This window comes from Ptychodera flava, chromosome 6 (genome assembly GCF_041260155.1).
Source record: "Ptychodera flava strain L36383 chromosome 6, AS_Pfla_20210202, whole genome shotgun sequence".
Classification (NCBI taxonomy): Eukaryota; Metazoa; Hemichordata; class Enteropneusta; family Ptychoderidae; genus Ptychodera; species Ptychodera flava.
Genome location: NC_091933.1, coordinates 31,454,328 through 31,471,614, shown reverse-complemented (window position 1 = coordinate 31,471,614; position 17,287 = coordinate 31,454,328). Strand labels below are relative to the sequence as shown.

At 39.0% G+C, this 17,287-nt stretch overlaps 1 protein-coding gene across 1 annotated transcript; it reads right to left on the bottom strand.

Annotated features, from left to right (window-relative positions):
- Window positions 1-4,485: 4,485 nt before the first annotated feature.
- LOC139134443 (toll-like receptor 13) lies at window positions 4,486-15,592 on the bottom strand. The gene is made up of 3 exons (XM_070701303.1): window positions 14,520-15,592; window positions 7,286-8,334; window positions 4,486-5,480 (listed from the first exon to the last, which is right to left on the bottom strand). Exons 1-3 carry the CDS (start codon window positions 15,489-15,491, stop codon window positions 4,955-4,957), a joined length of 2,547 nt encoding a protein of 848 aa, XP_070557404.1. The 5' UTR covers window positions 15,492-15,592; the 3' UTR covers window positions 4,486-4,954.
- Between the last annotated feature and the right edge of the window lie 1,695 nt (window positions 15,593-17,287).

The window sequence follows — 17,287 nt, the reverse complement described above, 5'->3', positions numbered from 1 at the left end:
CAAAATTTGATGACACACGTGATTGAATCCTGTGATTGTTAGGCAATTGACGGTGTGTAGGGACGGCAACAGCCCACGGACCATGACAGTATCAGCAGTACGAAGTACATTGCATGCTTTCTGAGAATGAACAGCTTGTTTCCATAGCTACCATGCGAAATCCGGCTTTGACCAATGTTCCTGTCCTGTCGGAGGATAACTTTCGAGCTGCGTAGCTACTGTTGAGGTTCAGATATCCGAATCTTTCGTGTTCGAAAGGCTTATCGATTTGCAGAAAATACTAAACTTTTGTTATTAGTTTACATGTACATAACCCAGCACACGGGACAAAGCTAAATACTTACCAGGTTGAAAATTTCTGCGTGAGGAAAAATACGTCGGTATAATTGATCCCGGTTTACCCGGTAAACTTCGTAGATCGAAATCGACATTAACATTGAGCGGTGATCGTGAAGCGTTAAATAAATGTCGGCAATCAAATGGCTAAAATATGGAAAAGGAAATGGAAAAGAATTGATTCAAATATTCTCAGATAAGCGGTAAATCCATGTAGTTGGCGACAACTCAGTACATGTATTGCACAGTCGCTTGTGGCTCGATCGATACACGGCGACGCAACGGCCGCTGCGATATGTATACCGTACCACAGCGGTCATCTCCGTGTGTACGCGTATCGAACCACAAGCAAGATACCTCAGGCCGATAACGCCGGGAACACACATTGCACGCAGGGCTAGCTGAGCTACATGGTCAGCATGAAGCCTTAGTCAGGTCACCCGACCCCACTATTAAAGTTTACAGTTCATTATCTTGTTATTGTACATTTGGATAGTTTGTTGTCCTTTTGAATGTTTTAATTTTGTACCTCGTCGAATTTTGAATATAGTGTTAGTTGAGTTTAACATTTGAGAAAAACTAAGGTCTGTGATGTAATAAAGATTGATTGACTGATTGATATTCACACTCTGTACACAAAGTGAGAGCATGGAGGTACAAAGATTTTTATAGCTGCAATGGTACAAGTGAGATGAAATGTTTGCCGACGGGAACGTCATCGAGTCATACTCATTTACATATCACTTCCAGATCAGGCGGTCTCGCTTTGTGGGTCCATTGACAAGAGAAAGTGCTAATTTTGACTGAGGTTAATGAATGACGTACATTTTCTTTGAGCCTCCCGGGCCGGGCCTTCCATATGAAAAATATGCGCTCAATCAGTGATTGGCTTAAGCTGATATCACGTCATTCTCACACTAACAACTGTTATAGAATAGTTCAAGAGTTATACACACCTATCCTTTTCATGCCCTCCGAAAGAGTTCTAGTATTTAAGCTCACGTACTCCAAAAAGCCACTTTTGGAAAACGACTAGCTGACAGCTGATGACAAAACGCACTCAATGTGATTTCACGCTTCCTTGGTACTCTTTATACAACTCGAAATATGAAAAGACGAAAAAAGCTCCGTGAACTGACGATAGATTTCCGAACATGTGATGAGGTAAAATCTACTCAAATTGGCGGATCGATCGGAGCAAAGAGAATATGGTATTTCCCATTTGATCTCCGAAACGTCATCGTGGAGTTTCTCACAGAAATGAAATTTTGTTTGTAATCACAACTGAAAATCGCATCATTTACATTCGGGCTTTTCATTGCTCGATAGCTGTCGACGCGACTGCAGCTGTTCGACGTGACACGAAATTTGCAAATTCGTCGATGTATGAATTCTTCGAAATGTTATGGAAATCAACAGCAAAATGAGCAAGTGTTTCAATATGTTTCGAATTACAAAGCAAGCTGGACATCATGAAGTCAAAAAGTAATACGAAATTTTCAAATGAATGTGAAACTTCATGAAGGTCAAAGGTAAAAGTACGTCATGACTGGGCGTGACGTTGACGGTTCGATAAACAGTATGGCATCAACAATGGCCGATACGACGTGTGCGTATCTGACGTTTAGTCCAGTCTTTCTCTATTTTCGCAAGTTTTATGTCTTAGTACCCATTTATCGGTTTTATTCGCCATTTTTATCAATATTCTCAATGTTTTATATAAATACACCAGCTAAATCGATTGTAAGAACTGACTTACTTTCCGTAATCATAGGCCTTACTCTCTCCTACCACGGTCCTCCAGGACGGTGCGTCATGCAACAGCGTAGTTCGAGAATATACATGATTGATAAAGAGTATTTGTTTTATTGACCTTTATTTTCCATATATACAGGAAGATAAGAAATGAAGGGAAAGAAAGCTGAGGTAAGGCATACGTCGATGTCGACACGCCGTACTCCGTGATCATTTTTTTCAAGGACCTGTGCACGGTCCTTCCACAAACCGTGGTCTATAATGTTTCGATTGCTACTTGTTCTAGTCTCAGCGCCAAGCGCACTTGTCATGTGAAAGGTAATTGAGAGTCTCAGGTACAGTCTCAGATCAAGTCGCATTCACTGTTTACTGTAATGAATGAGAGTCTCAGATATAATCGCAAATGAGGTCGCATTTAGTATCTTCTTAAATTTGAGAGTCTCAGATTCAGTCTCACTTCCTGTTTATAAGGGGTCGTAGATATTTGGGCCAGGGCAACGTAGCCCGGCGGGGCGCCGATGCATCTCCGCATAGTAGAGAGGTTTGCGCTGAATGTTGATAGTCACGATGATGCTGGTGAAACGCGGCTACTTGCCAACAGTTTGGCTTGAAGGGCGTAGTACGGACTGTAAGAAAGAGCACCATGTAACCAAATAACGGATTTACACACAATAATGTGACATTTTAAGTCGCTTGAGCTGACTTTGGAATAAGCTTTACCTCGATCGGTTTGGAATAAGAGGCTTACGACATAAACTTTCCAAGTAGCGTTGGCGCGCATCAATTGCAGCGTTTGCATATCATTGGCGGCTGAATATGCGGGGGAAGTTAGATTGGATTCATTGTTACTCCTTTTAGAAACACACATGAGTTTATGTCGAAGCAGTATATTTTCTTTTGTTTCTCCAGTCTGTCTTCCTATGTCAAACATACAAAACGGCTAATGAGTTGACGTTACATTTTTAAACACGTTAAAAACTTTATGTGGCTGTAATTGATTAGGTATACTATGTGTTTTGTGATAATGAGGCTACCAACATATGCTGCAAATTTTGCCACCATAGAAGTCAATGAGATCTAGAAAGTCATCCTGGTCATGAAGCTAAATTGTAAAAACACAAAAGAAAATGACGAGGATGCTATACATGCCAGTGCAAACATGAGCAATTGTCGTACCAATTTCTGCTTGTCTTTGCTATCTGTGTGCAAGAGCGATATCTAAAGCAGAAGTCATTCGTTAAGGATCAAATTGTGTACATAGGTTTCGCCTGGTGATGGTAAAAACTGCCTAGTTTCGGTGCTCATGGAAGTGCCTCTTTGCATGATAAATTGCTCAGATATTAGATATTCTCAGAATTACATAATCATAACTTTTGAATCTTGTTGGTGTCGAAGTTGATCAAAGAAAAATATATACGACACGCTTTAAGATCATACAGCAATTTCACGAGAATGGCATTGTTCATTTGCATATTTAACGAACTGTAGAGATAACAATCTGGATCAACTTCTGAATCACAAAAGTTGATAAAACTAGACAGCTGAATCGAATTGACCAAAGTTGATGAAATTAGTTATGTCAATTAAAGATACAATCATATAACACCAATATAACGGTTATTCAGAATTTTTACATAAGCCAATTACTAACGTGTATATTTGACAATCTTTCACAACTAAGGATATGAAATTATTCATTTCTACGCTACACAACACTGGGGAAACTGTCATATTACAAACACGTTTCTATTTCCATATTTCGGGGAAGAGAAAAGGCCAACAGGACGGCGCACGTCCACACCAACTTGAACTCATCCATTAGCTCAGTTGGTAGAGTGGGTTCAAGTCCTACTGGGGTCATTTTTTTCAAGCCCAAACAATTACAATGCAGAGACAATCAGACGTAGTTGAGTGATTTTTCTATATGTAAGTATACAGATGTCCTCGTGGGAAATTACATAACACAAAATTACTTCAAGTACAAAGTAATGATATATGTTAGTTAAGTTTCAGCATCCTGCAATCATCATACATAAGAAGTAAAAGCATATTATTTGACTCATTCTCGGATTTTCGATATGCAGCATGATACCTTGTATGTTACACGTCTAATGTGAACATGTTTACCGCTGTCTTGCCGGTGAACCAACAAATTTCTGTATTCTTTAGACATAAATTTGCCCTATAAAAGCTGAATTATCATAAATCTATGCAAATCTAAAATAGTTACACTACTGATCGGACGTGCCGCGTTTGACTGTAGAATCCCATAATTTTGCCATGTTTCAGGCGTTCATTGTCATTGAATCTTGCATACCATGTCTGTGAATATATAGCGACTAAACTTGAGTAGAAAATAAACTATTCCTGTTTTGTCGGAGAAACGCATTACGTATGTCACGAAAGTGCCGATCATGATTATTCAAATTTATCATGCGGTCAAAGCGATGCTATAAGATTAAAAAACTCCCGACCAGTGTGTGCAAATAGCTGCGTCACCGGTAATCCCCTATTGTGCGCCCACGGTCCTGTAACTTCCCCGTTAAGGCTATATTGAAATGAGCATAAAATAATGTCAGTTCTATTTTTCTTTATGTCAACATAACAATCAAAAGGTTTTTTCTATGAGCTCGTAAAGGTACCCCCGCAAAATATGCCGTATCACTTGTGACAAAGCTTCTGAACTTAAGGCAATATTATGGCATCGTATTGCATGTTTCCTATATAATTGAGGTATATAAACCACGGCATCTTTGTATATTGTATAGCAGTTTTATAACCATTATTATAGTTCTACCGCTGTTTGCAGGCTAGGAAAGGGGATTTCATTTTTATGTAATGTTTTGCGAATACTAATTGGCTTTTAGGCCATATTGATAGCTGTATTCTTGACAGAGTTCTCCATCTTCTTCCAGAAGAGTTTCTGTCCCTGCCTGTTGTCACTCCATTCAATGTGATTGCCTCGCCTCATTAAATACTGCAGTAGTCCAGGCATTCTGTTTGCAGGCACGTCCTCTTTGAGAATCAATATGGCGATGTCTCGGTGCTCCTCAAACATCTTCTGACGAACCATCTCCAGCTCAAAGTAACACCATTCACTTTCGATGAATTCGTTGGTGACAACGAAAGCAGTCTTTCGACTCTCGTTGATGGCGTCGATGATGTTTTCTGAAATACAGCTGCCTACGATAAAATCTCGGAAGTCTAGACACAGCTTGTAGTTGTAGGGAGGGTTTTCTAGGGTTGGTCTTAGGACGTTGAGAACCCAATTTTCGTCTTTGCTGGAGTGAGAAATAAAAATGTCGTACTTATATTCGCCTACGGGGTCCTCCTGACGGCCAATAGGAATGTATCCCTTGCAGAGGAGTTTCAGAAGATACAACCTGTACCTGTTTGTGAATTAAACAGGAGAAGAATTAAATCGCACTGTGAGGTTGATACTGCTGACGATAAGGAAGTGTACAAATAATAAGGCTAGTTTGAGTTTTGGTTTCATAAGGCTTACAGTTGAAGCCCTTTAATAGTGTTTTAATAGACCCGGTAATGGATTTATATGTAGGCGTTTTAAACTTGGACTGCACACACCATTCCGAAATATTGAGAATACCTTCCACCCAAACCGGATCCCTACCTCTGCGGCCAACACCAATAAGCACAACCCTAGACAGCGATTGAGTCTTGGACCACTAAGCTACTTACTTGGTGGCAGCATGATAAATTTTTCGAGAATTTAGATGTCTTTAGTGTACTCTTTGAGCGTCACTATAAACCCGTAGAAAATCGAACTCGCCGCGGCTCTATCCACAATATGCGTTGACGCCCACGCTGGCATCAAGTGATCAGACAGGAGACGCAATACGGCGAATCGCATTTATATTCAGTACGTTTTAGGCGCGAAGTTCAGGCTATCTTCCCTCCAGTAAGACTTTTAATCGCACCCATATATTCGTCAAAGACGACCCACATTTGCATCCTTCGGACGCTTTGCTTCCTGTAAAACAGATACGAGACCGCGACATATTCTCATAGTAGACACTATTGATAGTAGACACTGATGCATGGAAAGAGTCCAATATTTTTTCGACACCGATATAAACACACAGTCACTTTCAACAAATGAGCTCTATTTGATCGCAACATATCTCTACATATGTTAATAATTCAGAATACAATCAACGGCAGTACCTATACCTTTCTGGGACATGAATGCATACAAATTAACGCGTCGTCGACAAAACAAAGCATCGAAATTTAACGAACTATTATCCAAATCACAATTACGTTTTGTCTGTACTGTCTAAGTTATTTCTTTACCTTGGACGAATGCCGCAGTGATTAGCCTATTGTTTATTTTGGAGAAACAGTGGTCCCTGAAGAGATTGGCTATAGAAAAAAGTATCTCTCTGCGTAGTCGGCAATAGCCTGCTGTAATTATTAAACACATAGTTCCTCCTTCCATGACTCTATTTAAGAGTCGCTCTGTTTACGATTTGCGCTTTGTGTGCTAATCTTGCTGAATCAGATTAAAACAGCTCGCCCACTAACCCTGCGTTGCTCCGACCCTGTTTTTCTCATTTGATAATAGAGCAAAACTTGAAGGTCACGAAAAGTGGTATTTGTCAGTGGTTTCTGGACAGCTCTGGCGAGCAGTATTTTCATTGGAGCCTAAAACATCAAGATGGATACAAGCTTTTGGAAAATATCTTGTGATGTATCGTGTAACACTCTCAAAGAGCATTGCCTCTTTCGCCATGAATTTCTTTATGATTCTCCATAGCAGTAGAATGCAGAGCTAAGTATTTCCAATACTACAACTTCAGAGAAATAAAGCGCTTAATTGCTGACCCTTTCATCAGGAAAAACACGTTTGACAGACAGGCCAAAGCACTCATTGTAATACTGTTGCAGCTATACTGGGACATAGACATGTACGAAGTTCGATTGAACACCGAAAACTGAAAGTTTCTTTTACGATATTATCGTAATTTTTTCACTTTTGTACGTCATGTCATGATGTTATAAATTTTGCACTATCAAGTTACAGTGATGAAATTTCAGAATACTTGGCAATACATTAGCGTTACAATCAATGCACAATTTTTCCATAGACATTAGATTGATAACTCCCAGTTTCATGTGTGGTTGAAATCGTTATTCTTAACGTATTTAACATTGTTGGCTCTTCGCAACATACCTGATCCTCCATCTATTGGAGACCAAGAGTGCAATCACTGCGCAGAGAAGAATGATACAAAGACAGACTAAAACGGTTACCATGACGACAGGAAAGTCACACTGAAGATCATCAGGATTGAACTTCATCAGATTTAATCCCGATGCACATGTAGTATTCTGAGCTTTCACGATGACGTCATTAGTGTCGATCCACTGACGAAACCACACCAGATCGCAACCGCAGTCTAAGGGATTATGGTACACCGACAGTCGTTTTAAGTTCTCCATATTTTGAAGACCGGCCATAGGTGTGATTGTGCTGAGCTTGTTGCTATAGACATTCAATTCGTTGGCTTTAATTGACCCATTCAACATGTCGGGTGGTAAATTCTTTAACTGGTTCGTTTGCAGGAGCACTTTTTCAAGCGATGGTAAATTTCGAAACAATCCTGGTTCAATATTTTTGATCAGATTATCGCGTAGCACTATGAATCGTAACTTCGTATTGAATCTGAAGGCGTCTTCAGAAATTGTTTCCACGTGAGCTCTTTCCAGATCTACTTTCCACAGATTTTTCAGAGTACGGAACCACTCGTTAGGAATTGTTTTAAGAGCTCTGTTGAATTTGAGAATTAAGTTATTCAACTCTACAAGGCCATCAAACGTTTTAGGATGAATATTGTTGCTATCCAGCTGGTTGTAACTCAGATCAAGTCGATACAAGTGCTTCAAATATGAAAGCTCTCCGGGTCTTCTCAGCAATCCGATATTATTCTTGGCAAGATTGAGAGATACTGCTTCTAGTGGTATATCTTGGGGTACAGAGTTCAACTTCTTGGAGTCGCAGCTGACTCTCAGCCTTTTAATTGGCCACGGCAGATCACAGTACTCACAGATACACACACTGGGACAGGACACATTCGTCGCCGGAACACAGCTTCCAGCGTATACGTACATCGTGTAAAAACCAATGGCAATTAGGCATACCAGGGCTGCATTACTTTTGATTGCCGACATTTTGTCATGAAGGGTATTGTGCACTGCAACGGCGAACGGTCGCTCTTCTGCCTCTTAAGGAAAGGACTGCTCATACAGACGTAGGCACAATGCAATACTTACTTTTCGCAGGCCTGTGCTCTTTTGTGTATGATAATTGATTCGGCCTCACGATCACGTGACATTTTGAACTAAGAAACAACCTTTCACCTCGATTTATTTGAAATCAATGCTTACTGCATAAAGTTTCCTTGCTTGCGTGGGTGCATATCAATTAATAATTTGAATATAATTGATCAGTGTGAACGTTCGAGGGCGGTAATATGGGAAAATCGTGAAACCGCAGTTACTACATTTAGAAACCGTAGAGAAAGGCAAGTAATGCTCGGCGGACGGCCCATCGCGTTTTCTCGAAATCAAATATTAACGGTTTTAGGAATTAGAATTAAAATTGCCGACGACGGCAAGAATATGTTAGAAATGTTCGAATAGATCCGTTCAAATTATGGGGCATTTAAACTACGAAACTGTTATTGTATTGTAAATAACAATAACAGTTTCGTGGTTTAATTAATTAATTGATTAGTGAGTAAATTAATTAGTGAGTGAATGATTCAAGCCTTTCTCCATAATTTGGTACCCACTATAATGAGGAGGAAAGTGTCTTGCCTTCGAGGGCTCATCATCGTGCTATGGTTTAAAATTCCTCCTCCTCTCACAGTGACTCCGAAATTTTCCTAATTTTCCGAGAGGCGACATGTCTGTGAGACAAATCCTGCTGACTTGTGGAGAACAAGACTAGGAAGGTTTAATTTTTTGTACACCGATGCCGTTTAAACTTTTGAGAGTAATGTCATGGGGTAGAGTGAACATGCAGATCAATCTGTTTCACAATGCAGACTTTTGTTGGAGCTTAGCAGCCATTTTGTTAAGAGACATTTCCTGTTTGTATGAGTTGTATTATGCGAAGGACGATTGCTTTTTTTGCTAGTAGACGTTTACCATAACGCTGTAGATGTGCATGGGTGCTTCTCATGGTCTCAATTCTGTGTTGACATAGGCAGTGAATCGATCAGCCTCAACGTTAAGATTAGGGAGTCTTTACAGAATGAGAGATCTCGTTTTAGCTTTGCATCCTTGCTAAACTCGTCTCTGTGATAGCCTTTAACGACTGGAACGGATGTAAATTACAACATGCTATGTACACTCACAATAGACCCAGGGAAACCGAAGCAAGAAATGCACCGTGTACTATACATTGTGACAGAACGTTGCAAGATACTTCGTGCGACAAAATCACAGAAAAGGCTCAAGTGGGCGTATGTAATAATCAATTTTATCTAATCTAGGGAACTTTGTGATAGGATCATTCCTCAAAGTGTTTGAACGTTTATATACTACAATAAATAGAAGTAATTCCTCGTTAATACTAGTGTACGCATCTCATTTAAAATGCTCTTCTTTATTTTATTCGAATGAGAAAATTGAAGATCAGAAATAAAGTCATCAAAACTAACATTTGAAAGATGTGATGTCATCGTGTGTGAGCTAGGAAAGCGAAACTTTTGACTACCTTCATGCACGACATCATCGGGTTTTCCCCCATGAGTTTCGTAGAATTTTGTGAATAGTACGGGTGGCAACTGTGACCTTTTCCCCTTATACACACCCCCCGATGATGTGATGTTTATAGAAGGCCACGCTGAAAAGTTTATAACATTAGAAGACACCCACACAAGGTGTCGGGCGCGTATGCACTGCTGAATCCTTAAGCCTCTAGCTGAGGTACTCTAACTGCAGAGGCGTCTAAATATTAGCATTAACTAACATATCAGATTGTTGAGGTTACATTTTAATCATTTTGTTCTGGAAAATACGATCATTCTGTTCTAATTGTAGAGTGTGCTGTAACTGTAAAGTATGTTGGAATAACAACTCTGCAAACACTGTGCGTCGTTTACAAGAAGGACTATTATTGTTTTGATATGAATTTTAAGTCCCTGACTAAAATTCAGCTAACAACAATGATATTGGATATTACCGAGGACTACTATTGTTTTGACATGGATTCAAGTCACTGTCTAAAATTTAGCTAACAACAATGATATTGGATATTACCAAGGACTGCTATTGTTTTGATATGGATTCAAGTCCCTGACTAAAATTCAGGTAACAACAATTATGTTGGACATTACACACATACAAGCTGTGTTGACACATTGAAAGCTAGGAATTGCGATGTCCACTTGACACTGTAGATTTCAAACACAAGAAATATACTGGAAAATACATAAGTCCAATCTGCTATTTGATGGAACTAGACGTTTTATTGTACGGTGCAATTGTCTGGATAACTTGATAAGGAATCAGGTTAAATAATAACGCAAAATCAGGCATAAAGTATGTTTTTTCACACTTCAGGTCCGATTGATCATGGATGAGTGTATTCGCGACTGAAAATGATATGACAAACAAACCATGGTTTTTTCATCGTATGTTTTCAGGGTAAGTTAAAACATTGCTACGCATAGATCGGCCATTAACCGGCCTGTATATATCCGAGATTCTTGCTTGTTCGTATGAACTCCCATAAACCAACAATACACTGAGCCAATTTTGCCATTTTCCTTCTTCCAACACATTTACCGCCCCCTCAATCAACACCACAAATACATACCCTCGATGCCTCAGAAAAGAAATCAACATACAGCCACATCCTAAAGCAACGACGATATTGTACGGAAGGGAACTGCATCGCAATTTCAACTCCGAAGATATATGTACGAAAAATGCGACACCGTTCCGAATGTGACGTCAGTTTACCGTTACATTGTATTACGCCGTTTTATTTTTAAGGTGTATATGAGCTTTGCGGAACTTCGGTCCTGCAGTCCAGTTGACATCTACATGTATCAGGTATCATTAAATATGTCAGGCATTCTGCATAAATATGTGTAAAAAACGTGAGGAGTTATCGATTTAAAACAGTTTTGATTGAGCATTCAGTGGTGTTTTCAACAAAAGACTTTTGTAATCATTGGAGAGTAGTACACAGTTGATAAATAAGATATACCTCAGGGTGCGGCAAGTTTGACCTAATTCGGGCAAACAGGTTAAGTGTGCCTGATCTGAGGGTAGTTTAAAAGATTTTACAGTACACTCGTTACGATCGGGCTCTCAAGTTGAAACGATACAACGATATACGCATGCGAGTTTTTTTAGATACTAGAGTCACAAGCAATGCGGCCCGCTAGACATTAAAAGAAAGCTCGTGGAATGCACATGATTCTGCAGACGAAGAATGAAATAAAGTATTTTTGATTTACATTTTTGATAATATATATTTGATTTTGAAGAACGAAATAGTCCGAAAGTTCAGTTTTAAGAAATAAAGCTTTTAAAAAATTGAATAAAGAACGATAGCAGAACCCATTGCGAGTAAAATAGGCTATGATGTCATCATGAAAGTATTTACAATGCGTGTTGTTACTGCGGCGGTATTCAGCGACAACAATGGCGGCATAAATTTACTTTACAGTCCTGACAAATCCGGTGATAACAATGGTATATGGTACGAAGACCCTGTCTGCCTTTACGCCTACCGAGCAGTACCTTTGACAAGTACAAAATCCAATACGAAAGATGTGTGTCGTAAAGCTCTTTCTTTAACGATAACTCTTTGTTCGAAACCGCGTAGGTATGTCCTTCACGCAAATGACATAGTGCAAGGCACATTCATTTTCGAGACTGCTTTTCTTCTCTTAGAGGATAAGCAAGGTATTTCTAATTATCTTTGGACGACATAACCCGACTGTGATCCCGGAAATACATAAAAACATGCACATGCATTGCTTGAGTCCCTCGTATTACAAACATTTGTAGTCAGTCGTTCATACATGGTGTTGAAGTAATCTTTGTAGTCTGAGCTTTGGTTTTCTAACGATCTATGTGCAGGGATACGTGCAACATTGCTGCGGTCTCTGATGGTTTTATGTTTTCAAAATAATGCTTGCAAGTGGCAGAATTGATCAAAATTATGTACTCATCAGAGTGTTTTGTGTGGGCTGTTAGGGTTTGTATTTTCATCACAGACGTGCAGGCTCGAGGTCATATAGAAATGTGGTGCAATTCACACAAGGGCATTTTTCATTCCACAAATATAAGCACTACAGCGAATTATTGTTATAAGCAGCATTAAATAAGGAGTTGGTATTAATGCACATTTCATTCTCCTTTACCCAAGGTTATCTATATGAAAATTTAGACTTATCCAAGAGTTGTTCGGTTAAACAGTATACACCATGCATATAGACGGACACATATACAAATACGTAAGCGTTTTCTGTGTCTCCTGTGCCCACTCGCGACACCACGATTAGATTTCACTATGCTACCAACGAACAAGCAGCCGTTGTCTAAACACAGGTGACAACGATGTCAAAATTTTGCACAATTAGGATGTGTATCTGTATATCTGGTGCAACTCAAATGGATAATAATCGAACACGGGAGTAAGTTGAAGAAAGAATAAATTATCAATATTTGCAAACGTCACGATGAAAACAAATCAGATTTGACAAGTGGAAGTCCTGGTTTGGCGGATAAAGTTTGATCTCGTATGCGCACAATGCCAGGATTTGCATAACTCAGAGAAATCTCTTCTCTTTTCGACAGGAGACACACATGCTTCTTAGGTCTATGAAATGTTCTTTTACAAACTGCACAGGTAACAAAAGTTCTGAATTAATGCCCCATCGTGGGTTAAGCTGATTCAAAATTAGCGTATAGACTGTGGAAGAACAACTGCAAAATTGAGAAATAATGCATTCAACTTCAACCTTTGATACATCCAATACGGGCTATTCTCCCTGTTTTGTAGAAAGAGGACTCGCTTAATTCATTTTTTCACACGATTTCAAATGAAACACTGGTCCAGTGTGTTTCAAGCATATTCTGTTGTTTGACTAGGCCGCTACATTATAATTTGCGTAACATGCGGTGCTTTAAAGTGGTAATCTGGGCAATGCTGTTTTGTAATGTGAATGGTTAGTTCAGAAGATCAGGAGTTCGCAACTGACACTCGCAAATGACACTCGCAACATGTGGTGACACTTGCACTTGCACTTTGAGCTTCAAAAATAGGATGCGTTAGAAAAACATGTATGTATATGTCCTGGCGAGCGCTTAACGTCTTGAAGACTCCCTGAAAAATCATCAATCAGACTTCAGTCAGAACACGTTGGTTCAAAACCGGGAAGAATGGGAATATGATCTGTATTAGCATTGACTTCATATGAAGTTAAATAATAGCAGCTTTCTTATTTCTTTAAACGTCTACTATCACACTTCAACTACACTTTCAAAATACCAACTTTTCACACGCTATGCTGTGTAGGCATATGCTACATCGAAAAACATATCAACACAAATATTATCCTTTAAAACATAATTTTGCCGGATCTTATCCTTTCACAGATATCCATTGGAGATTTAGGTCAAAGTTCTTGCTATGATCACAATTTTATACGCATGAACTGTGCATTTACCACCCTAGACATTCGTTTTTTTCCTACCGTCTGGGGATAGAACAAATCCTGAAATATTTCAAAAGATCCATGAAATGGATCTGCCATGGCAACTACAAAGGAATTATATGGTGTGAAAGGTGAAAGGTCGTCCTTTTGTATGGCTTCAGTGTCGGGATTGTGTGTATTGTATATGGGGTATTGTGGGACATGTACCGAACACCGGTCGATCCTTAAAAAGTTGAAATACCTACCACTAGCGCTCGGCTGACAGGAGCAGCAATCAAACTATGCCAAAGTAGAAAGTGCAAAACATCTACACTCAAATATTATAAACTGAATTCACTAAATTTGTACTTCCACCATCGACTTGAAAACTGATTCCCCATTAAAATTAACGACATAATGTTAGCCTAGTTAGTGCATTGATGACACTGTGCGATTATTTTTGATGACAAGGGAACAAGGGTTTTCTACAGTACACGCTCATATTTAAAGACTGCGAGAGCGTACTACATTGACAAGACTAAAACACATAGGCCCTAAATGTCAAAACTTTATCTGAGGATGTGGGATCAAGAAAACTCTAAGACTTGAACATTTTAAGTATTGATATCGCTAAAATCACCGCATTTTATAGAATAACGTTGTAAATCAGTTATGTTATGGCGGTTAGTAGGCAAAAAATCACTGACCTGATCCTCCATCTATTGGTAACAATGAGTGTGATTAAGAAACATAAGAGCAAAAATCCAACAGCAGCCGCGAAACGGTCACCATGACAACAGGAAATTCACACTGCAAATCCTCAGGATTGAACTTCATCAGATTTACTCCCGATGCACATGTAGTATTCTCAGGTTTCACGATGACGCCACTGGTGCCAATCCACTGGCGAAACCAGACCAGATCACAACCACAGTCTAAGGGATTCTGGTACACTGACAGTCGTTTCAGTTTCTCCATATTTTGAAGACCAGTCGTCGAAGAGATTGTGGTGAGTTTATTGTTATACACATTGAGTTCGTCAGTGTTCACTGATCCGTTGAACATGTCAGGAGGTAGATATTTCAACTGATTCCTTTGAAGCAATACCTTCTCCAGGGAAGGTAAATTTCGGAACAGTGCTGGTTCAATCTTGTTTATAAGGTTCTCCATGAGACGCACAAATCGTAGTTTGATATTATATTTAAACGCGTCTTCAGAAATGGTTTTCACATTGGCCCGTTGTAGGTCAATGCTCGACAGACTGTACATAGGGCGGAACCACTCACTCTTAATCGTACTAATGGCTCTGTTGTACTTAAGAATCAAGTAATCCATATTTCCCAGACCTTCGAATGTCCGGGAGTCCATTCCATTGTAGTCTAGTAAATTGTAGCTCAAATCGAGTCGAGTGAGATTCGTCAGATGTGAAAACACCGATGCATCGAGCTTCCCAATCCTATTATTTGATAGATCCAAGCTCCACGTTTCCTGTGGTATCTTTGCAGGTACAGAAGTCAGCTTCTTAAATCCACAGTCGACCCAAAGCCTTTTTATTGGATAAGGCGAATCACACATTTGACAGACACAGATACTGGCACAAGTTACATTTTTCGCGGGTACACATCCATGACGCTGAGCATACGACAAGCGACAAAAAATAATAACGCTGAGCATATAGCTAGCAAGTTTTATCGTGTTACGGTATCTTGCTTGCATACTGCCGTTACTAAATAAGTGTCTTTCCCCCGAAAACACGAAAATACTCGAAAATAGGCCGTTCTAGATATCCTGACGGTATGAATCTGCGACTCTGCTGCCTATTGTGCATAACAAGATGACCCCCTGATCCACCGATGACTCAAGTCTATTAGTAGTATCATGTGACTTTAATGACGTACGACACTTTCGAATGGTCTCTGCGACACAATTTACCTTTGTGTGATATATATATACGGAAGTAAGTGTGCCATAAAACGCGAAAGTTATCTAGTAGTAAAAGATGCGTAGCCTGAAAACGACTGCTTGAGCGGTTTGGGTTTACAAATTTCTGATCTTTGTAGAAAAACCGGGAGCAATCACTGGACATCCAGAGCACGTGGAACTGTTTGAAGTCCGAGAAATGTTGAAAAAAGCTGTTATATTAGAATTCAAATAGTTTAAGGTTCCAAGACAAGAAATCGACCTTTTTAATCTAACAATTCTCTTGTGGTTAATAAGCTCAGAACCCCCGTACACTGTGTGAAAACTCTTACAGGTCAATACAGGCATGTATTTTAGGCTGTATTTAGGGTAAATACATGTAAATAAAGAGCAATAGAGAGTAATACAGGAAACACAAATACAGGCCCTGTATTTTTGCCTGTATTTACCTGTATATGCACTCTTACAAATACATTGTAAATACAGGTAAATAAAGATTAATACTGATTACAAATACAATCTGTATCAATCATGTATTTGCCACGAATTTGTATGGTTTAAATTCATCTATATTCATTCCTGTATTTGGGATGTATTTCCATGGCTTGAATTTACCATGTATTATGCCTAGATTGCCATGAATTTCTTAGTCCAAAATAAACCTGAGTGAACCATTTGGCTAAATGGCTTGACGCATTGTAGAATTGAACATTCACAAGGCATGTGTGGACTTATCCTGCCAATGCCTTGAGACAGAAACGGACATGTATGACATAAAAGTGATAACTGATTGTGTTACGGAGATATTTTATCTCAGACAATGAACCTCACGGTCATCGACACCAGTAAAATGGTTAATTAAAACAACATATGTCAACATATGTGTGAGAAGACGAGTTTTACGAGAATTTTATGTAGTCACGATGAATAAAAGTGGCTTTTACGTACGAAGTAATGCGAAAACTTCATATCGTAGAGATGATTTTATTTAAGTTATAATGACAATGTATGGGAGCATCGGTGTTACGAAACCGAGATATTTTCCATTTGAGCATTATTTATACAGAAAGTGAATGCGTATTACGATGTTGCGATTCAAGTTGCCCATTCTTTATTCTATTCAAATAGAAATTCTATAGAAATTCTATAGAAATTCAAAAAAGGGACAGAAACAGATAAATGAGAATTTATGATAATTATGCCCCCTAAAGGGAGCCAAACGAGGTAAAAAAGGACGGGAATATTTAAGCCGTCAATCTCTGAAACAGATATGAGAAATAGGCGATTATCCCACTCTGCCTCATATAATGACGAATATGCGCAATTAAGTTGTAAGAAAACAGTTAAGTTGAATATAAGAATAGATGGTATTGTCATAGTGAGAATACAATGTGATGATGACGAAGTAAGGGAAATGAAAAAAAAGTACACTTAATTTCTTCAGAGTTGCGAGGATGGCCATCTTTATGCCGTTTAAAACTCGATGTAAAGAAGGAATTTAATATGTAATTTTTCGCTTTTTTAAATACTTTAAAACTTATTGTAAATGTATACGACTTCTACCTTTCTTTACACTTTAAGATGTAACTAGT

Bases quoted from the DNA above. Each gene is read 5' to 3' on its own strand.
- LOC139134443 (XM_070701303.1), bottom strand. From the start codon at position 15,491: ATGCAAGCAAGATACCGTAACACGATAAAACTTGCTAGCTATATGCTC. The intron at 8,335-14,519 runs TAATCACACTCA...TTTCCTTAAGAG, and splicing joins ATTTTTGCTCTTATGTTTCT to GCAGAAGAGCGACCGTTCGC. The intron at 5,481-7,285 runs GTATGTTGCGAA...ATTCACAAACAG, and splicing joins TCCAATAGATGGAGGATCAG to GTACAGGTTGTATCTTCTGA.